The 20,112-nt window shown below is 60.5% G+C and overlaps 2 protein-coding genes across 16 annotated transcripts in view; both read left to right on the top strand.

The window, feature by feature from the left end:
• ARCN1 (archain 1) lies at window positions 1-8,215 on the top strand. Its single transcript, XM_038161355.1, has 10 exons — window positions 1-114; window positions 1,143-1,406; window positions 1,991-2,170; window positions 2,397-2,599; window positions 3,030-3,191; window positions 3,788-3,953; window positions 5,186-5,333; window positions 5,636-5,744; window positions 5,896-6,100; window positions 6,650-8,215. The coding sequence occupies exons 1-10, from the start codon at window positions 112-114 to the stop codon at window positions 6,737-6,739; spliced, it is 1,530 nt and encodes a 509-aa protein (XP_038017283.1). The 5' UTR covers window positions 1-111; the 3' UTR covers window positions 6,740-8,215.
• Window positions 7,062-20,112, top strand: part of PHLDB1 (pleckstrin homology like domain family B member 1) — a 22,663-nt gene continuing 9,612 nt past the window's right edge. For 10 of the 15 annotated variants that reach the window (XM_038161338.1, XM_038161344.1, XM_038161345.1 and 7 more), the window contains exons 1-10: window positions 8,960-10,880; window positions 11,157-11,439; window positions 13,095-13,193; window positions 13,613-13,736; window positions 13,804-13,974; window positions 15,808-15,933; window positions 17,388-18,472; window positions 19,212-19,436; window positions 19,513-19,650; window positions 19,777-19,914. In XM_038161338.1, the coding sequence (XP_038017266.1) occupies window positions 10,825-10,880; window positions 11,157-11,439; window positions 13,095-13,193; window positions 13,613-13,736; window positions 13,804-13,974; window positions 15,808-15,933; window positions 17,388-18,472; window positions 19,212-19,436; window positions 19,513-19,650; window positions 19,777-19,914 (2,445 nt within the window). In that variant the 5' untranslated portion in view covers window positions 8,960-10,824. Of the gene's footprint in view, window positions 7,201-8,317; window positions 8,376-8,959; window positions 10,881-11,156; window positions 11,440-11,474; window positions 11,899-13,094; window positions 13,194-13,612; window positions 13,737-13,803; window positions 13,975-14,006; window positions 14,500-15,807; window positions 15,934-16,904; window positions 17,032-17,387; window positions 18,473-19,211; window positions 19,437-19,512; window positions 19,651-19,776; window positions 19,915-20,112 lie in introns of those variants that run through there. The other 5 variants (XM_038161342.1, XM_038161341.1, XM_038161340.1 and 2 more) reach the window with 5 other exon arrangements.

Consider the following 20,112-nt stretch of genomic DNA (forward strand, 5'->3'; position numbering starts at 1 on the left):
GACGGTATTTCCGGGTGCGGACGTGGCGCGGCGCCGCCATCTTGCGGGGCCGCCCGGGAGCCGGAGGGAGCGGAGGGCCCGAGCGCGGATCCCGCCGCCGCCGCCGCTGCTATGGTAAGGGAAGGACCTGTCCGCCGCGGGTAGCGCGGGGCTCGGGACAGCCCCCGGGGCAGCCCTTGCGCTCGTCCGGCCGCCCGGCCTGTGCGCAGGCCGGCGCCGGAGCCCGCGGCCTGGTGGGACGGAGCGCGGCGCTGCCGCCCCGGGTCGGGCCGGGCCCTTGGGGGCGGCGGGGACACGGCACTTTTTCTCTGGTGACACGGAGCCACGCTGCCTCCTCAGCACGGGCTCACGGCTGCTGTAAGGGGCGTTCGGGGTGTAAGGGGTAAGCGGGCTGGTGGTGCCCGCCTGCTCCCCGGTGGGACCCTGTGTCTCAGGCCGGTCCGGCTCCTTTTGTCCGTCGCGGCGGTGTTTGGGTTAGCACAGACCCGCACACAGCTCCGGCAGAGCTGAGCTGTGCCCGAGGTGCGGCAGAGATCAGAACTGCCACGTTTGGGGATTTCAGATACTTTCTGTCAGTAGCAGCAGTTGGGAGTGTAAAAGATCGGAAGCGCGGAACAGAATTATCCTGACAAAGGGAGTTAACATCTGTGAGAGAGAAATATCTGTGAGAGAGGGAGGAAGTCTGGGCAGACTGGGAGGTGGAGAAAGCTGGCGAGTGCCTTGCTGCCCTGTCGGTGCGGTAACGCCTGCGAGCTGCCCGGGAGTCAGAGCAGGGCTTGGTGCACCTGGCTGCGCTGGGCAGATGTTACACCGCACAGCGTGCTGGCTGTAGTTGTAAGCTGGGGCAGCCTGGTGAAGTCCGTACCCCGAGCCTCCCCTGACGCTCCCGGGGGTTGTCTGTGTGAAATCGGGAATGATCGTTTGCCTGACAGAAGCAGGGACAGCTCTCGGGGTTATGTTGGGACAGAATGTGAAACGGCCAGAAAGAGCAAAGGCAGAGGTGTCTCTGCTCTTGCCATGGTTCATTTCCTGGTCCCAGTGAGAGGCTGGGGATCTTGTTTGTGGGAGGGTGTGCAGGTGCGGCGTGGCGGGAGGAGATGCTTCCTGCGGGGCGGGATTGCTCTCACGCCGCTTGCCCCCAGGTGCTGTTGGCAGCCGCTGTGTGCACGAAGGCGGGGAAGGCCATCGTGTCCCGGCAGTTCGTGGAGATGACGCGCACCCGCATCGAGGGGCTGCTGGCAGCGTTCCCCAAGCTGATGAACACGGGGAAGCAGCACACGTTCGTGGAGACAGAGAGCGTGCGATATGTGTACCAGCCCATGGAGAAGCTCTACATGGTGCTGATTACCACCAAAAACAGCAACATCCTGGAAGACCTGGAAACACTCCGACTCTTCTCTAGAGTGGTAAGGACTCCGTGATGCGCTCATCACAGAGCGGTGCTGTTGTGAGGGATCTGTTTCTGGGCAGGAGCCCTGCGTGCCTCCACTTGGCAGGTCTGTGTTCCACAGCTTCCCTTCCTGACTGGACAGAAAGCTCCTCTGGTGGTAGTTTTGAACTCCACATTAGAAAATCATCAGTTGTAGTTCACCTGGTGAGACCAGAGGGCTGACTGTAATTTAGCTTTAAATGTTTTGTACAGCGTGTGGTTGCTCCAAGTGCAGCGCTGCTGTGCAGGGATCCTGAAGCAGCAAGTTTGTGTCTTTACACAGCCAAAGGATTTTCAGGAAATTCACTGGCCCCAGCGTGCAGTTGGGTTCCTTTGAGTTAATGTTATGAGGAACCTGAGAGGTTTTATGTGGTTTTTGATGTAGAAAAACTAACTGTATCAAAACTTCATCTTGTTTATTGACAATGTAACGGCACAAAGAGCAGTGTAAAGTTGTGCTGGGCTTGGGTCTGGCACAGTTGTGACCCCTGGGATGGTAGAAAGAAAGTGTTTACACAGTACTGTTTGTGGGTGCTCCTTTAAAATGTTCTCCCCTTCTAGATCCCTGAATATTGTCGAGCTCTGGAAGAGAATGAAATCTCAGAACACTGCTTCGACCTAATCTTTGCCTTTGATGAAATTGTTGCCCTGGGCTACCGTGAGAATGTAAATCTGGCACAAATTCGGACCTTCACTGAGATGGACTCACATGAGGAGAAGGTGTTTCGGGCAGTCAGAGAGGTGAGCAGGGACAGCTGCAATGCTGACACAGGGTGCCCTGCCTGAGGAACACCACTTTTGCTATTCTGAGGTGTTCTTCCACTTTGGCAGGGCCATGCAATTATTCAGCTTTTCTGAGGGCTAAATGCTCATGTCTTGTTTCTTTGGCCAGGGGTTTTTGGACACTGCACTTGGCTCCTGTGCAGGGCAGGGCTGAGGTTGCAGCCTCTCTTGTGTTTTCCTTCAGACGCAGGAGCGCGAGGCCAAAGCCGAGATGCGCCGCAAAGCGAAGGAGCTGCAGCAGGCCAGGAGGGATGCAGAGAGACATGGCAAGAAGGCACCGGGGTTCGGGGGCTTCGGCAGCTCGGCCGTGTCTGGGGGCGTGACAGCAATGATCACAGAGACCATCATCGAGACAGAGAAGCCCAAAGTGGCACCAGCTCCAGCCAGGTAGGGGGGACAGCAGGTGGCAGATGTTGGAGTCAGTGTTGGCTCAAACCACGTGCCCGGAGGGTCTCACGTGAGTTCCTCATCTGTGTAAGTATTGAGGACCATTTGTGCCACAGTAGCACCCCAGCAGTCTACCTAGACTAGACTACCCCCAGTAGTCTCTTTGGATTCCTGGATGAACAATGGGCTTTCATTTTGTGTGAGAAAGAGGTGCCAGCTCCTGGTAATACATGGAACTATATCTGAATCTAAATTATAACTTGGCACCCTACACATAAGATGATCAGTTCCGTGCATGTTCTCCCCTAGAAGGGCTGCCAAGTTGAATGCTGTGCTGTTAGGATGGTCAAGTTACAGCATTTGAAGGTATCTGAGAAGGGGGAACCCATTGCTGTCAGCTGACTTGGAGATTATTACACATTTTATTTAGGCCTTCAGGTCCCAGTAAAGCCTTGAAACTCGGCGCTAAAGGGAAGGAGGTGGACAACTTCGTGGACAAGCTGAAATCGGAAGGAGAAAATATCATGACTTCTGTAGGCAAGCGCTCAGCAGAAGCAGTCAAAGTTCTCACTTCTCCCATTAACATGGAGAGGTGAGTGCTGCCCTGGCTTTGGAAGCAGTCTCCTCATGGCTCTCCCTGCATGTGGCCTTGGAAGAAAGCAGCTTCTCTGCTCTTCTTCGGCTTTTTCCTGTGTTTTCTTACCTTGTAATTATAACAGTTGGGCAAAATCTGGGAAAGCATGTCAGCAAAAAAGCAGCTCGTTTGGTTTGGCATCCTCTTAACTAAAGTGGGCTGTCCATCCATTGTTGAGCTGGGGTTGGGGATTTTCCTGTTTCCAGCCTTATTGCTGCTCAGGATGGAGGCGTTCACAGTTCATTTTACACGCAGCAATTGAGACCCTCTTAATGCCCTGAGCTGCCCTGTCAGAGGGGATTTGAGTGACCAGCTTGTCAAGGTGCTGCATCACTGCCATTTAACTGGGCTCCCATCCCTTGCTGACCCATATGCATGGATCCTCCTGCCCCTGAGTTCACTGTCAGAGCAGTCTTAGCCCCCAGTGTACCAGCCATGCTGTTGGTTGGGAGCCCCTGCTCAGTGCACACAGCCTGTCCTTACTGAGCAGCGATCTCTGTTGTCTGGGAGATATTAAGAGTGTAGGACTTGAGCTTTTTCCTCTGTCTGTCTAGCGTGCACATGAAAATAGAGGAGAAAATCTCCTTGACTTGTGGCCGTGACGGAGGGTTGCAGAACATGGAGCTTCATGGCATGATCATGCTGCACATCTCTGATGAGAAGTTTGCACGGATTCGCCTGCACGTAGAAAATGAAGACAAGAGGGGAGTACAGCTACAGGTAAAGCTTGTTTGGAGTCCCATGCTGTTAAACATGTTTTTGCTGCTTTCCAGGGGAAAAATAATGGAAATACTCAAGTATGTTGCTGTCCTGTGTTCTCATCTAAGCCTTCTCAGCTAATGCATTGGAAATGGGAGTAGTCAGTGCAGGTATTAGCAGAAGTACAAGGCCAGTCATGCTCAAGGGATTGAAGTTCACTGGAGAAATGCAATCTTGGTCACCATCCTGCCCTTGGAGCCTTATCTGCCCAGCAGTGCACCTTGGCATGCCAGGTGACCTCACCTGGACTTTGCAGCAGCCTGGTGTGTTGCTCAGTGCCTGTGGGTGATGTCAGCTCAGCTGTGGAATGCAAATGGGATAACAAGCTTCCTGTGGCAATGGGGAATTAATTTATTCTCTTGGAAGCTGTTTCTTTCTGAGGCTACTTGTCCTGTCACTGCTGTACCTGGGATGTTTGATGGCAGTCAGCAGTTGCAGCTCAGAAGGTTCTTGGGAGATTGGTCCTTCCCTTTCTCCCTCCTTGTGTGACCTTAGGGACCCCTGGAGGTGGTGCTGCTTTGACACACTCTGGCTCGCTCCTCGTTAAGGACTCGTCTGTACATCCTCTGTCTGCGAGTCCACTTCCTTCCAGGGCTTCCATGGGTGAGCTGCTCACAGCACTGCCACAGGTGGTGCTTCAGGTGGGAGATGAGACCAAACCCTTCACTGACTCCTGTCTTTCTAGTGCAACTTGAACAGGAACTTGCAAAAATCTTCTGCTTGTAAAAAGCTGCTCACACTTGAGGTTGTGAAGAGTGTTTAAATGGAGTTTGGCCACTGACATATACTTGCATTAAGGTTGCTGAGGGGACACAGTAGTGTTATGGTGTCAGGGTGTTTTTCCCAACAGCATTGGATTGATTTTCTTGAAATGTCTGCTGTAATCATTCAGGATGATCTTTGACTTACAGTTGTTCTGTAGATACTGGTCTGCATTGCTTGAGTATCTGGTGCAGGTGCTTGTAAGAAGGACAGTGGTGGGGATCCTTCTTGTCAGATTAGCATTTTCTGGAAGGAATCCCACGTTGATGAGCAGTTGTGCTTCAGATGGGCTTCTGAGCCAGGAGGAAACCTGATGTGTGTTTGTCAGAGCAAACACTGGAATGTGCAGGCCTGTCCTGGTAGAACCTGCATTACCTATGGTTCTGTCCCTGCGCTTAGACCTACAGTCTGGGCATGTGTTCCTCTTTCAGACTCACCCAAACGTGGACAAGAAGCTCTTCACTACAGAGTCACAGATCGGTTTGAAGAACCCAGAGAAGTCATTCCCTATTAACAGCGATGTGGGCGTGCTGAAGTGGAGGTTGCAGACCACAGAAGAGTCCTTCATTCCACTGACAAGTGAGTGCAAGTCTGGGGGCTTGGGCGGAAGAAGCTGGTGATTGTCCATGAGCTCCTGGTAGCCACCTTGCAGCAGCTGGGCTGCCCGGAGCTGATACTGTGTGTACCTGTTGGATAGTGCCTGTCCATGGCAGTGTGTGTTTTCTGTTGCACCTCAAGGAAAATAGAGAGCTTTATTTCCTCAAGGAAAATAAAGTCGGCTTGAGGGTGACTTCACTGGGTGTTTTGATGTGCATCATCTTGTGAAAGCCTATTCCACATGAAAGGCCTGCAAGGTTCACCTGCTGTCTCTGTTTCCTCAGTTAACTGCTGGCCATCAGAGAGTGGGAACAGTTGTGATGTTAACATTGAATACGAGTTGCAAGAGGAGAGCCTAGAGCTGAATGATGTGATCATCACCATCCCCCTGCCGTAAGTCATGCTCCTTATCATGCAGCACTCATGAGTCCCATCACCTTCTTCCCCTCCCTGTTTTGTGGATCTGGCCAAGCCAATGAGTGTTAGAGGCGTTTCCTTGGCTCTGTGCAGGGAAGTTATTGTCACTTCTCCTTGCCTGCTCTAGGTCTGGCGTGGGTGCCCCAGTGATTGGGGAGATTGATGGTGAGTATCGCCACGACAGCCGGAGAAACCTCCTTGAGTGGTGCCTGCCGGTGATAGATGCCAAAAACAAGAGCGGTAGCCTGGAGTTCAGCATAGCAGGGCAGCCAAACGACTTCTTCCCGGTGCAGGTCTCCTTCGTCTCCAAAAAGAACTATTGCAACATACAGGTATGGTCACTGCTTATGCCCCACGGGTGGGATGTCACCCTTGCCTCGGTCCCCGGCTGGCTGACGCTGGCCGTGCTGCAGGGCCACCATGCTGTTCCACTGGCCATGGCTAAAGGGTTGGCATTAACCTCCCTCTGAGACAGCTGGATTTGGGGGTGCCAGCAGACAGCACTGGCAGCTGACACTTCATGGAGTTTGCCTGAAGTTTCAGTTGTGTCTTCAAGTCTCTGAGTAGTCATTAATTCCCCTCAGACTTTGTTGGAAAATCCATCAGCCTTGTAGCCAAAACACTGCTTGGCATACACTCCTGCTGAAGTGTAGCCAGTAGCTGCCACTTTGCTCCTCAGTGGAGACACAGTTACCTCAGAAAATCACCGCCCTCTTTCAGGGATGCTGGGAGCAAAGGTCTTTGTTTCAGGGCTGAGCTGTGGTTTGAGGGCAGCCGGTCGGTTGTGCTCTCATGGCCATCATGGTGGTGGGAAGCATGGCATCTCTGCAGTAAGGGAGGGATGCTCAATGCTGAGCTAATGTTGCCTGTTGTCTCCACAGGTTACCAAAGTGACCCAGGTAGACGGGAACAGCCCTGTAAGGTTTTCTACTGAAACCACCTTCCTGGTGGACAAGTACGAAATCCTGTAATGCCAGACATGGTGACGCACAATGGAAGAAATTTTTAAATTAAAAAAAACGAGGCCGACGTTTATTCTGAATGTTGGGAACGCCACAGCCCCCTCTGCTAAGATGCGTGGCTCTGTCTGCCATCTACAGTGTTCCGGGGTCACAGACATTTTTTGCAGAGAAGTGACGTGCTCATGGGGGAAAAGGCCACAAATTTCTTTGGCAGATTTTTACCGACTGGCAAAAAAGCAAGATCTCCGCAAAGAGCCTGACTTTGACATGCTCCCCCCCACCCCGAGATGCTCGGAGCTCAGCCCAGAGCCGACCAGACATCCTTCTCTCCTGAAGCATCACGTGCTGTTCCCTTGTTGGTGCTGCCATTTTAATGTCTCCTTGGCCTCTGGTTCTCATGCGTGGGGCCACCTGCTGGTCCTGACCCTTCCATCTGGTGGAAGCTGGGCAAGTTGACCTTGGCCTCAGAGGTGGGTGGGGGGGGTCATGGCAGGGGTGGGGAAGAGGGACCCGGGTGTTCAGTCCTTTTGCCCCACACAGTTACTGCTGTTCCTCAGCTCTGCTGTGTGACAGTGGCCCAGCTCCAGGTGGTCTGGTTCCTGCTGCAGCAGGGAGAGCGTCCAAAGGGGACTGTGTCCTCACTGTCTTCCACAGCTGTTCTCAGGCCAGGCTTTGGAGGAAGTTTAGGTGGGTTAGAACGAGCTGTATATCCTTTGCAAGGCTGTTCTGGTGTCTGGGGAGGCTGAGGGCTTTGTCTGCCTGGGTGAAAGGAGCTGTGGAGCCTGGTTGACTTACTTGGCCTGCATGTCGGGACCTGCAGTCGGGTTTGGTTCAGCACTGGAGGTGTGGGAGAAGGAAATGCTGGTTTCCAGGTAATGTGGGGGCTGATCCGAGCCATTTCTCCCACTGCTGCCTCACTAGCGTTGTTTGCTTCATCTCAGAGACCTGTGCTCCCCTCACAACTCATCTCACCTGCATGGCTGGGGCCTGTCGTGAGTGTCACCTGCCCCTGGGCACACCTCACCTCTGCAGCCAGAGGGCCCGAGTGCAGGTGGAAGGCAAGGGCCCTAAAAGTGTGTGTACTGTGCTCTGTGAGAGACAGCCAGCCTGTCACGGGCCCCTGGGGTCCTCTGCCAAAGAAGTTTGTGGTCTCTCCTCTGCTGGCAGCACCTGAGAGGAAATCAACCCTGGTCCTGTCCGGAGAGGGCAAGCCCTCTCCCCTAGCAAAGTAGGCAATGAATCCCATTAACCCAGTCCTGTTCCAGAGCTGCTTGTCTGTATGATTTTTAAAATGGAGTCTAAGTTAGTTCAAGCATCCAAGGAGCTTTTTTTTTTTTCCTTACATTCATTGGAGGGTGATATTTAAACCGAGCCGAGGTCCCCACTTTTTGTAACCCTGTATGATCCTGGCCTAGGGAATAGAGCACATTCCAGTGTACACAGAGAATTCTGAGTCTTTAATCAAATAAAGTACTGTTAAAGGAGCTGGCTGGGGGTCGTGAGGTCCTTCCGGAGCCGGGACCGGTCAGCCCTGGCCAGGCGGGGGCGGTCCGTGCGGACGGCGCTGGGGCGGGGACACGGCGGGGCGCGCTGGACGCTGGAGCGGCCGCGCAGCACGGGAAGGGCTCGGAGCGGGACTCTGAAGGTGAGCAGCCGCCGGCGTGGGCTGGGACACTGCCCCAGGTGGCCGCTGCCCTTGGGGAGCCTGTGGGGCTGGGGTCAGCGTGTCCTGTGACGCCAGGACTCCCTGGTGCTTCAGAGGTGGCTTTGGGATGTGGTGGGGGCAAGAGAAAGCTCGGCTGCCTTGGCCCGTGTTGGGGCCAGGTGTGGGACATGGTGGGGCTCCCTGCTCCCTGGGGTGCCTTAGGAGGGGTGCGGGGAAGGAGCTGCAGACAGGGAAGTAGGAAAAACACGGTCAGCCATAAAACCAGTCATTGCACAACGTTTTGGTGGCGTGTGGGTGGGCTGGGAGCCGGTTCCGGATCCAGTGGTCCACGTCGGTGGTGGGTTTGCTGGTGGGGGAGCCCTGAGAGCAGCTCCGTGTTGGGAGGCAGCCGGACAAGGTTCTCCCATCCCCAAACCCTGCTGCAGCTCATGGGCAGTCACAGGGGGAGATGGTGCTTGGCCCATGGCCACCACTGCTGTCTCTGACACCTCTTGGGGAGCCTGGGAACTGTGCTGGTCTGGCTGGATCCTTCCTGCTCCATGGCTGGACCTTGTTTACTGCAGCTTCCTGCCACACTCCTGCCACAGCCCCTTCAGCTGCTGTCAGAAAGCCAGAGGAATCTGGCAGTCCCAGAAGGTCCAGCTGCTGTGCTGAAGGGCCGCTGTCTCCCGCTCCTCCAGCTGCCCTGCAGCTCCCCAGCCCTCTCTGAGCACTAGGCAGAGGCTGCAGGGGCAGGTCCCTGGCCGAGCACCACGGGCAGCAGCGAGGCAGCACGGCTGGGTACTTTGGGTAACTCCTGGACACTTGGGTCTGCTGCGTGGTGCCGTATGTTGGTACATGTGGGGGGATGGATTGTAGGAGAATAGAGATGGTGCTGAAGGTAATCTCGCCCCTGGGGAGTTGCAGCTGTACTGATTACCAAAGAGTAGGAACAGGCCTGCCCTTAATGGGGCACAGCTGTGTCCAATAGGATGGGTGTTATCAAAGAGTGGGTGAGCTGGTGGAGAGGAGAGCTGGAGTTTGTTGGCTGGGCTGTGAGGAGGAAGGGTCAGGCGGTCATGCAGAAGAAAGAGAAAAGGAGTCAGTGTTGCAAGGAGCTGCCCGTGGGAACTCACAGAGAGAATGTATGAAAGTTTTACAGTAAGATAACAAACTAACGGTGACAGTTTCCATCCTTTCCATCCACCATGGATTAGTGCCAAGCACCCACGCCCACAATTGGTGGCCCATAGGGGGATGGATCCCAACAGGTACACTTAGGGCAGCAGGGGCAGGGCACCATGCAGGGGGGTGGAATCACAGCATTGCATGGCAAGGGATCCTTGCTGGCAACCAGAAAGAGGAAAATGATCAATGGCTGCTTTGGAAAGGTAAGGTTCACCACACCCCTTTACCAGCTAACAAAGGGCTGGGTAAAGGGATCATGCCAGGGGTTGGATTCAAGACCCATCAAACCCATCCTGTGTCATGGTCCCCAAGATGTCGTCAGTGCAAGTTGCAGATGCTCCTTGCTGAGCTGAACCTCCGGCCTGCAGGTGAGAAATTGTCATTTTGATACGAGAGCATTTTGAGGAGCAGCTCTCCATTGTGCAGTCCTTGAGGGGTCTGGAGCTCGTGTCTGTGCTGTGAGGCACGTGCTGGTGCTGGGGTCAGTGCTGGAGCTGCAGCAGTGGCCGGGACTGTGTGACCGGCCCTTGGAGCTGGCTGGCCTCGGGGAGAGCTGGCTGCAGCAGGCGGGGCTGCCCGCCCTCCCCGCCCTGAGCACATGGTGAGCATCCACCAGTCTGTGGAGACCTGGAGCCTCGGCCGGAGCACAGCTGTGCTGCAGTGGCGCGGGAGCCCTTCCACGGAGCGATGAAATCAGCGGGTGTGGCCAGGATTCCTCAGCTCCCGCCGGAGCTGTCTGGTGCCTGATTTATGGTGGTGTTATTGCCAGGATCATGGCGTTGTCCCAGCAACCGCAGTGCAGCCCCCACCGTCCCTCACCTGGGTGGGATGGGGCTGGCTGGGTCTCCCCCACTCCGTTGTCAGCCCCGGAGCGGGGGGCAGAGGCCGGGAACAGGCTCCTCGCTCGCCTCTGGCTTCGTGCAGGGGACAGGCTCCCCCTCGGCAGCGGCCCGGCGGAAGGGCCGGTTGTTTACTAGGGCAGAGGGTGTGGGAAGGGGTGAGCGCGCCCTGAGTGCCTTAGCAGATGGGGAGCAAGCAGGCAGCCAAGTTGGCTGGAGGCTGCGGCGCTCCGCTGTGAGCACCCGTTAGCTCGGCCGCTCGGGCTTCCTCCCGTGACTCATCCAGCCAGACCCAAGTGGGGATGAGAGGCTGTGCAAGGGGATGCCATGCTCCTGTCTCTGCCATGCTGTTGCTTCATCCCAGCATGGCTGACACTGCATGACGTGGCCTGCCAGTCTGTGCTCCTTCCTGAGCACAGTCAATGTCCCTGTCCTGGCGCCCAGTGCAGCTCTGGGGCCTGCTGGTTCCTGGTGTGGGGTGAGTCAGGCTGTGCTGTGCCCAGCTGGGTCTGGGTGGGCAGCAGCAGGTCAGACAGGAGTGAACCCCCGGAGCAGCCCTGCCCGCGTGGGCTTGGGGCAGGCAGATTGCAGCCTGTGGGCAGCGGGGTGCAGGGGCTCCCCAGCAGCACGCCGGGGCAGCGTCTGTGTGCAGCCGCCTCTGCATTAGTAGGGCCCCTGCATCGGTGAGGCTGGGCATCCTCCCAGGTGAGGCTTTTGGCCGTGCCAGGTGAAGAAAGGGGCTTTTGTCTTCCAGGAGGCCGGGGCTGAGTAGGCAGCGCTGCGCGGGGTGCACGAGGGCCGTGGGCTGTTCGGCGGTAACCGAGCCCGACCCCTTGGCATTTGCTGCCTTCACCGCTTCCCACGGCGGGAACAAGCGGCGCGTTCTGCAGGCGGCGGCGGGAGAAGAAAGGCCGCCTTGTCCGTCCCAGCAGTGGGGCGCCGGCTGGGGCGGCCGCGCTCCCGCCCCGCATTCCTGCAGCGGAGCCGGCTGGAGAGGGGCTGCATCCCCAGCAGGACGGGCTGGGCTGACGAGACAGGTGAGGGGCTCTTTGGAGGGCAATGCTGGGGGCGCTGGGAAGCGATGGGATGCCAGGGCCACCCTCCAGCTCGAGGGCAGGTAGGGCTGCTTGTGGAGGGGGGGAGTTGGGTGGAGAGTTTGGGCAGCAGGCAGAAGAATCGGAGACGATCCCCCAGGTGGCCGGAATGGGGGTCCTCAGTGGTTCTCACCAGGTCTCACCCGTACAACCATGCTGGGAAGGAGTTAACACCGGCACAAGATCCCACCCTGGCCCCGCTCCCTTCCTCTGCAGCAGCCTGGCCCCTCCTGGCTTTTCCTCCTTCCTGAACATTGTGTCGGGACGTAGGTGAAAGTGAGGGGCAGGGGCTCGGCTGGGCCGCGGGGTCTGCAGATGCTGGGAAGTGCGGCACCCCGGTGCCGGGGGAACATGGGCACCCTGCCGCGGAGGGTCCCGCTCGGCACCAGGACCAGGTGGCAGGTAAGGGAGAGCAGGGATCCTGCCTCGGCAGCCGGCGGGCACTCGTGAGCTGCTCTCGGGGTACCTTATCTCTAGCCCCCCCTTGCCCCAGCTGAGCTGTGGCCGTCCCACGTGGTGTGGCTGTAGTCCCCACGGAGCCCCTGCTGTGGGGCGGGCAGTCCTGCTGTTGCGGGAGGCGCCCGGGTTTCATCCAGGTCCTGGATCCCACGCTCGGTGTTTTCCAGCGTTTCATTTTTTCCACAGTGTGTAATAGCCGTTCACTCGCCCCCGCAGCTGAGCCCAGTGCTGGGCGAGCGGGGGGTCCCTCCAGGGGCTGGCGGGACACTCGGCGGTGCTGGCGAGAGCCGAGCCCGGGGCTCCTCCTGGCGGCCCCGGGACCGGCGTCTCCTAACGGGGATGGAGCCGCTTCTATTTTCACTGCCCGGGAAGGGTTAAGCCCCAGTCAGCTAGTCCAGGGCGGAAGGGAGGGACGTAGGGAGCAGCAGACGGTAAATTTAGATCCTCGGAGCATCCCGACATGGCGTGAGTGCCGGGTGACGGAAATTGTTCCTCCTCGAGTGGCCTCCCACTCCCGCAGAGAACGTGTGGCAGCATGGCCATTCCATGGGTGGTGGCCCTGCCTGCTGGCCACAGGGGCAGCAGTCTGAAACACTCAGCATGTGCACTACGAGCTGCTGCTGGACTGTGTGGGAGCAGGGGCATGTGCCTGGGTGCCAGAGCTGGGCATGGGGTGCCCAGGTGTGCCACGCACGGCAGGCAGGTGTTGCTGGGGACAGCCAGAACCTGTGCTTGTGCGTGCTTTTCCAATGACAGCCATTGGGGTCTGGCTGCCCTCACCTCTTGGCATTTAAAGCATGCATTTCCAACACCATGCCCCCAAAACTCAGGGCACGTGTAGTTTTCCTTCCTGGACTGTGTCTTGTCCTGATGCCTGGCACACGCATGGTCTCCCTGGGTGGATGGGGATGTGTGCCTAGGTAGGATGCATGCTTTGGCAGGCAGGGATGCTCACTGGCTTCAGGCAGCTGCTGACATGATGTAGACAGGAGCTCAGGACAGTAACCCTCTTGGTGGCAAATACTGGTTTGGAATGGGTAGGGGTTGTGCTCAGGCTGCTGTCCAGGATGTGCAGGAAAAATACATCAAGGCCATGCCCAGTGTGCTCACTCGTGCTGCCCTTCTGCTTCTTCTGGCAGCCCATGTCCGGCACCATCCGGCGTCTCCAGGAAGGCACCATGGAGGCACCTGGCAGGACCCCCACCAGCCCGACCCACAGGGTGCAGACTGTCATCCAGGTGAGCACACAGGCTCACAGGACCTCTGCTCTGTGGGCACAGGGGAATGTGGCTGGCAGTCCAGCCCTGCCATGGCTCTGGCGCTGCCCTCCAGCCTCTCCCCAGTCTCAGCCAATCCTATTAGGGGATCCTCAGCAAAGCCCATTGAGCTAAGCTGCTGGCAGCTGGGATCCTCTTAGATGCAGCCCAAGCCCCATGGATCTCCAGCTCCCCTCAGCTCGCCTCAGCTTCCCGGGATGGGTAGCACAGGCAGGAGAGCCCTCCTGTCCTGCGTCTTGCTGCTGGACGGTCCTGCTGGCACGTGGCTGTGCTGGGCACTGATCCTGGCTGTGTGGCCCTTTTGGAGCAGCTCAGCCAGGTGGGCAGTGCAGGGGACTGGGCTGCAGGAGCTGTGAGCATCCCTCCCTCTCCTCCTACAGAACAGCCCCCTGGACCTGATTGACACGGGCAAGGGGCTGAAGGTGCAGACAGAGAAGCCACATTTGGTGAGCCTGGGCAGCGGTCGGCTCAGCACTGCCATCACACTCCTGCCCCTGGAGGAAGGTGAGTGCCGGGGGTCTCCACGGGCACACTGGTGACAGGGACACTGAGATACCCTCTCTGCTGGCAGGGAGGACCACCATTGGCACGGCTGCGGCAGACATCGTCCTGCAGGGCCCCGGTCTGGCGCCCCAGCACTGCTACATCGAGAACGTGCGAGGGACACTGACCCTGCACCCCTGTGGCAACGCCTGTGCCATCGACGGCGTGCCACTGCAGCGGCCCACGCACCTCAGCCAAGGTAGGAGCTGTGGCTCGCCGGAGCCTTTGCCTGGGGAGTTGTGCCATTGAGTATTGGGGTGCTTGAGGAGCCGTCCAGTAACTGCATATCCCAGCTGGCATTCTCCTGGCCTCGTGCTCCGCGGTGGGAACCTGCCGGCTCCTGGCACAGTTTGAGAGCCGGCTTCGCTGCTTGTATCAAGCGAGGTGGGAAGGGAGAGACCCGGGCGGGCTTTGAAGAACAGCGGAGATGCTGAGCCAACTTTGGGAGGGAGATGCGGGAGGAAAACGCCTCGGGTGCGCTCCCGACGGAGGGCTGCCGGACACTGCCGGCCTGCCTGCGTGGCCGCAGGGCTCGGACCCGGCCCCCAGGGCCGCTCCCGGGGAGCGCGGACAAAGCCTCGGGCCCTCCCCGCGCGGTCCCCGCCCCTGCCCGGCTCCGGTCTCGCTTCCCGGGGAGGACCCTCGGGCGGGGCGGGCGAGGCCCGGCCCCCCGCCCCTCCCCGGGGCGGCGCGGCGCTGCCCGGGCGGCGGCGGCGGCGGCGAGGTGAGTGCGGCGCTGCGGCCACGCGTGTCCGCGCCGGGCGGGGCTCGCTGCCGCTCCTCCGCGGGCCACGGAGCCGCGATGGCCCCGCAGGCGGCGGCGCTGCGGCACCCGGCGTGTCCCCGTCGCTGCGGGAAGGGGGGACCCACGGGCGTGGGCGCTGCCGCGGCGGCCCCGCGGGGACAATGGGAGCCACGTGGCCGCCCGGGGAGGCTCCGGCCGCCGGCCCGCCGGTGCTGCCGGGTCTCGCCGGTGCCACGGCAGGCAGCGAGGCCGCGGTGGGCTGCGGGGTGCGGGCGGGGCTCAGCCGAGCCGCCCATCCTCCTGTCCCGGGGGCAGGCAGGGACATGACAGAGCAGGGACAGCATCTGTGCAGGGCCCCAGCGGAATGGACAGCAGCTGTGCAGGCCCCAGCGGAATGGACTGCCGGGCTGTCAGGCCGACGCTCGGGGTGCATTTCGGCGATTATTCGCTTTGCCGGGGCGGCCTGTGGCTCCACAGGTGCCGGCGCGTGGGGAAGGAAGGCACAGGGCAGTGATGCAGCTCTGCGGGACAGCCGCTGCCCGGCTGGGCGTCGGCACTGCTCCCTGCCAGGCAGGATGCCCTCGCTGAGCCGGGGTGAGCGGACTGGCGCTCAGACAGGGGAACCAGGCCCCCGCGACGGCGACAGCAGTTAGTCTGTAGAGCCTCTGGCTCTCCTCGCTGCGAGCTGGGCTGACGGCTGCTCCAAAAAACACATCCCCTCCGGCGAGGGATTTTCAGCAGCGGCTGTTGGTATGGAGCGAGCCTCTCCCCAGAGCCCTGGCAGGCGCTTCAAAGTGGGGTGTGTCGGCAGCAGCCCGCCTCCTGGCCGCCCGGTGCTCCCCGCTGCCAGCACCCGCCTCCAGCACCGCGGGCAGCAGGTGAACGCACGGCGAGCGCCCGCGGCTCCGCTCCCCTTCCCGAGGTGCCTTCCTCCTCGGGGCTGCTCGGCAGCCTTGCCCCGAGAGGGCTGCTGCTTTGGGCCAAGAAGAGATGCTTTGCAGGCAGGGACAGGAGCTGTCTTGTCTGCAGCTGGCAGCCACGCAAGCCCTGGAGTGCCGCCAGCTCCCCCGCGGCCCCCGGCGGGGACCCCAGCTGTGCCTGAGATGCGCTGCCGGCAGCTGCTGCAGAGTGACCTGGATTTCAGCCTCCCCTAAGCCTCTGCTGACAGCAGGAGCCCGCTCCCTTCCCGAGGCCGCGTCTTAGGGCAGTGCCCGACTGCCTCCCTGCACTCTGGAACTGCTCTGATGTTGCCGGCCAGCAGCTGAACCCTCTCTCCTCTCTCCCAAGGGTGCACCATCTGCCTGGGCCAGGCCACCTTCCTCCGCTTCAACCACCCTGCTGAGGCCAAGTGGATTAAGAGCATGATCCCCACGGGGGGCAGAAGCCCGTCGGCTCTCTACGGGCTACCAGCAAGTAGGTGACTCCCCCTAGTCCCTGGTGGGGCAGGGCAGATGCTGAAGCGCTCCCTGATGCATCAGCCTGCCCAGTGCCCTCCCAGCCCTGTCCTGTTGCACTCGGGCTCACCCCTGGCTGTGGTGTGGCATCCATCAGCTCAGCATGGTATGGCAGCTGCACTGGTATTTGTTAATGATTAATATCACCTCAGAGAGGTAGACTGTGGGGGCACTGAGGCATGGCTTTCCTCTGCCCAGCCTGGCCATGGCAGAGCCATCGGAGCCCCCCCACTGCTTGGAGGCGGGTGTTTATGTGCAGCAGTGGCTGTGCTGGGGCTGTGAAGGCCGTTCTTCTGGCTGCTGCCCTTCATCTCATGAGCTTATCTTGCTGTGTCTGCCTGTCCGTGGGGCAGTGGGCCAGGTGCCAGTACCGTGCCTGGTTCCTGGGATGTCCAAATCTCCAGCACTGATCCCTGGGCTGGTAGCCCTTATCCCTGCCCCTACCAGCACACCCTGGCACAGGGAGAGGAGCTTGGCTGCCTTCCCGTGCCACGTGTGTGTGGGGAAGGCAGCATGCCTGCAGCTGGGGGACGGGAGGAGGGACATGGGGAGGTGCTGTGGCCGAGGAGCACCGTGCAGCCATGCAGCATCCCATGTGGGCCCTGCGTGCTCACCGTGCAGCCATGCAGCATCCCGTGTGGGCCCTGCGTGCTCACCGTGCAGCCATGCAGCATCCCGTGTGGGCCCTGTGTGCTCACCCTCTGCCACGCAGGACTGGGTGGCATCACACCGACAGGGCTGGGCACTTCTTTTCCAGGCATGAAGGCAGTGCCAGCTGCCGTGGGGGAGCTGCTGGGTGCCAGGGGGTGACGCAGGCCGGGTGGCACGCTGTCCTGGCTGGGCGCCACGCCTGCTGCCATTCGCTAGTCCCCTGAGTGACAGGCACATCGGTGCTGCGCAGGGAGGACGGGGCAGCCCAGGCAGGGGCACCCTGGCCGGGCTGTGGGGAGGCTGCGGCTGGCGTGGTGGTGGGTCCAGACGTGCTGCAGGTCAGCAGCTTTTGGCTATGGCATCCCTGACCCCTCGCTGGGAAGCCAGAGTGTGCAGGGGGCAAGAGGTGGGTGCCAGTGGGGGTGGGGGCAGCTGCTCTCCCGGGAGTGGAGCAGGGAGCTGCAGGGAGGGCGGCTGTCCTCTCAGGTTTCTGTCTCCTGGGTGATGGGGCTAGCGGGATTCCAGCCTCCTCCCTGTCCCGGCTCCCCAGCTGGAGTGGGAAGGGGTGGCAGCAGTGGGAAGGGCAGGTGTCACCTGCCCAGGGTGCAGGCAGGTCAGCGTGCAGCAGAGAGAGGCTGCTGCCCAGCTCTGACTCTGCAAGGCTGCGTGTAGAATGATGCCAGGCTGCCCCACAGGACCCAGCCCAGGCAGGGGCTGTGGCAGTCACACCACACTGACGCCTTCTCCTTTGTTTCCCTGCAGAATCCGAGGCCCTGGTGAATGGTGGCCACCAGGTGTCAGAGCGTGGGTGTCACAGCCACAGCTCCCTTGTCAGCTCCATCGAGAAGGACCTGCAGGACATCATGGACTCACTGGTGCTGGAGGAGTCTGCATCCCCTGGCATCCAGAAGCCACCTGCCTGTGGCCGATCCCCCCTCTCCCCTGTGGTGAATGGGGGTGGGCGCTGCCTCCTGTCCCCTCCAGCCAGCCCTGGGGCCGCCTCGGGGGGCTCCAGCTATGAGAACTTCTCTCCCCTCTCCTCCCCAGCCAGCAGCAGTAGCTACACCAGCCCCTCACTCAGCAGCCAAGAGCAGGGCCCAGCCGTGCCGCCCCCTCTCCCACTCCGCTCCTCCAGCTACAACCACACTGTTCAGCCACCCGCTCTGCCTGCTGGGGGTTCTGGTGAGCCTTGGCCAGCCGAGAGGCTCGGGGACCACCGGGCGGGCAGCCCCCGGCTGGCGCCCAGGGTGGCGCCGCGGCCGCGGGGGGCCCTGCAGGAGCGGCCCCCCAGTCCCTTCCGGGAGCCGCGGGACTCGCTGGCCCCCAGCCGGCAGCCCGCCAGCAGGGCGGTCCCCGAGGCCCGGCTGCAGCCCCCCGAGAGCCCACGGGCCGCCCGGAGGAACATCGAGAGCATGCGGGAGCTGCCTCCCCTGAGTCCCTCCTTGTCACGCCGGGCTGCCAGCCCCCGGCTGGCCCCTGACGCCCCCTCCCCACAGCCCCGGCTGGGCAGGGATGTGCCCGGCAGTCCCCGTACCAGGCGCAAGGGCCCGGAGGAGTCGAAAGGTGCTGGGCGCCCTTCTCCCCCACTGCTGCCAGAGAACCCCACACGCCGCCCCAGTTTCAGTACTTCCCTGAGCCCAACATACGGGCTGGGCTCCTCGGCTGTGCCCTCGCCCCGGCAGAGCCCCCGTGCCCCCAGGAAGCCTTTGGGGGACCCCCGGCTGCCAGCGGGGTCACGGGAGCGCAAGAACAGCATCACTGAGATCAGTGACAACGAGGACGAGTTGCTGGAGTACCATCGGCGGCAGCGGCAGGAGCGGGTTCGGGAGCAGGAGATGGAGCGCCTGGTGAGCCTTGGGGCTGGGACAGGAGGCATTTGAGTGTGGGACACCCGCTTTGCAGATAGCTTTTGTTGTTTGCTGCTTTGAAACCTGGCCTTTGCCGCTTGGGGATTTGCCACAGCTACCAGGCTGCCGACTTATCCAGGGGGATTATGGCCAGGAGCAGCCATCGGTGCTCAGCAGCTCTCCGGGAGTTCAAAGCCCCCAGGTTACAGCAGCCTGTGGAAGCTGGTGGGGCTGGCATGGCCCCACAGTTGCTGGCCAAAGAGGTGGTGCCCCTGCCTTTGCAAAACTCTCCACCTCGTGTCCTTCCCTGCCAGGCCCATCTGCTGGTGGTGGTGCCGTGGCTCTGCGGCCGTTGCATCTATATTTGGGGCCGATGGAGTTTTTATGGAAGCGGCATCTGCCTGGATGAGGCTTGGGAGCCTGTGCCAGTCCTGCAGGCCGAGCCGCCGGGGCTGTGTTTGCTCAGCCTGACTCACGCTGGGCGCAGGCAGCCTGAGTCACCGCCTGGAAATAGCGGAGGCGCGCGGCAGCCGGCACCGCTGCCTGTAATTAGTCTGTCTCCAGCTCCAGCACACAGCGTGCCTGGCTCTGCCGTGGGGTCGAGCTGGCTGCGTTGTGCTTTGTAACGCCGCCTGCCCATCCCAGCGTGCGGGCCCGCGTTCTGGTGGCCGCCACTGGCACGGGGTTCTGTCTGCTCCTGCCACGACACGTGCTGGATGGGGACTGCTCTTCCTCACAGGAGCGGCAGCGCCTGGAGACCATCCTGAACCTGTGTGCCGAGTACACCAAGACAGGCAGCACGGAGCTCCTGGCTGGTGACACAGATGCTGGCCAGTGGGTGCCCAGGGGTGCCACGGCTCTGGGCCATGCTGTGGAAGAGCTGCAGCAGAGGGAGAGCGTGGAGAGGTCAGATGAGGAGAACCTGAAGGAGGAGTGCAGCAGCACTGAGAGTACCCACCACGAGGTAAGGGGACGTCTGTGCCATTCAACAGTTACCATGCCATGCTGCACTGTGCCATGCCAATCAGCCCCTTCCACAGCACGAGAAGCTGACGGGCCCCCGGGCCAAGGAGGCACAGCGGCTGGAGGAGGAGCGTGCCGGTGTCCTCGGACGCCTGGAGCAGCTCAAGGGTCGTGTCAAGGAGCTGGAGCAGCAGCTGCAGGAGACATCACGAGAGGTGAGAGGTCAGGGGACACTGCTGGGTCCCCTGCTGCTTGCTGCCCTCACCAGTCGGCGCTAAATCCTAAGGGTATGGGCTAGATCCAGCTGGAGCAGCAATCCTGATGTTGCTTTGGCTGTCCAGGCAGAGATGGAGCGGGCTCTGCTGCAGGGTGAGCGGGAATCGGAGGTGCTGCGGCTGCGGCAGGAGCAGGAGGCTGTGCAGCAGCTGCAGGAGAAGCTCTCCAGCCTGGACGCCAGCATCCGCAAGGAGCGGGACAAGGTGAGGCCGGTCACAGGTTGCCATTGTCACCAGCTGTGCCATTCCCTCCCTGGCACTCACAGCCAGTGCTGCAATGCCTCATGCACTGCAATGCCTCATGCTGCAGCATTCCCCTGTGGACACGTTCTCCCGACCCTGGGCTCCACAGAGGCTTTGGGGAGCAGCCCCTGTGGTTTGTGTTGTGGGGGGATCTGTCTG

Source organism: Motacilla alba, chromosome 24 (assembly GCF_015832195.1).
Source record: "Motacilla alba alba isolate MOTALB_02 chromosome 24, Motacilla_alba_V1.0_pri, whole genome shotgun sequence".
In the NCBI taxonomy this organism is placed as follows: Eukaryota; Metazoa; Chordata; class Aves; order Passeriformes; family Motacillidae; genus Motacilla; species Motacilla alba.

Bases quoted from the DNA above. Each gene is read 5' to 3' on its own strand.
- ARCN1 (XM_038161355.1), top strand. The intron at 2,171-2,396 runs GTGAGCAGGGAC...GTTTTCCTTCAG, and splicing joins TGTTTCGGGCAGTCAGAGAG to ACGCAGGAGCGCGAGGCCAA. The intron at 5,334-5,635 runs GTGAGTGCAAGT...CTGTTTCCTCAG, and splicing joins GTCCTTCATTCCACTGACAA to TTAACTGCTGGCCATCAGAG.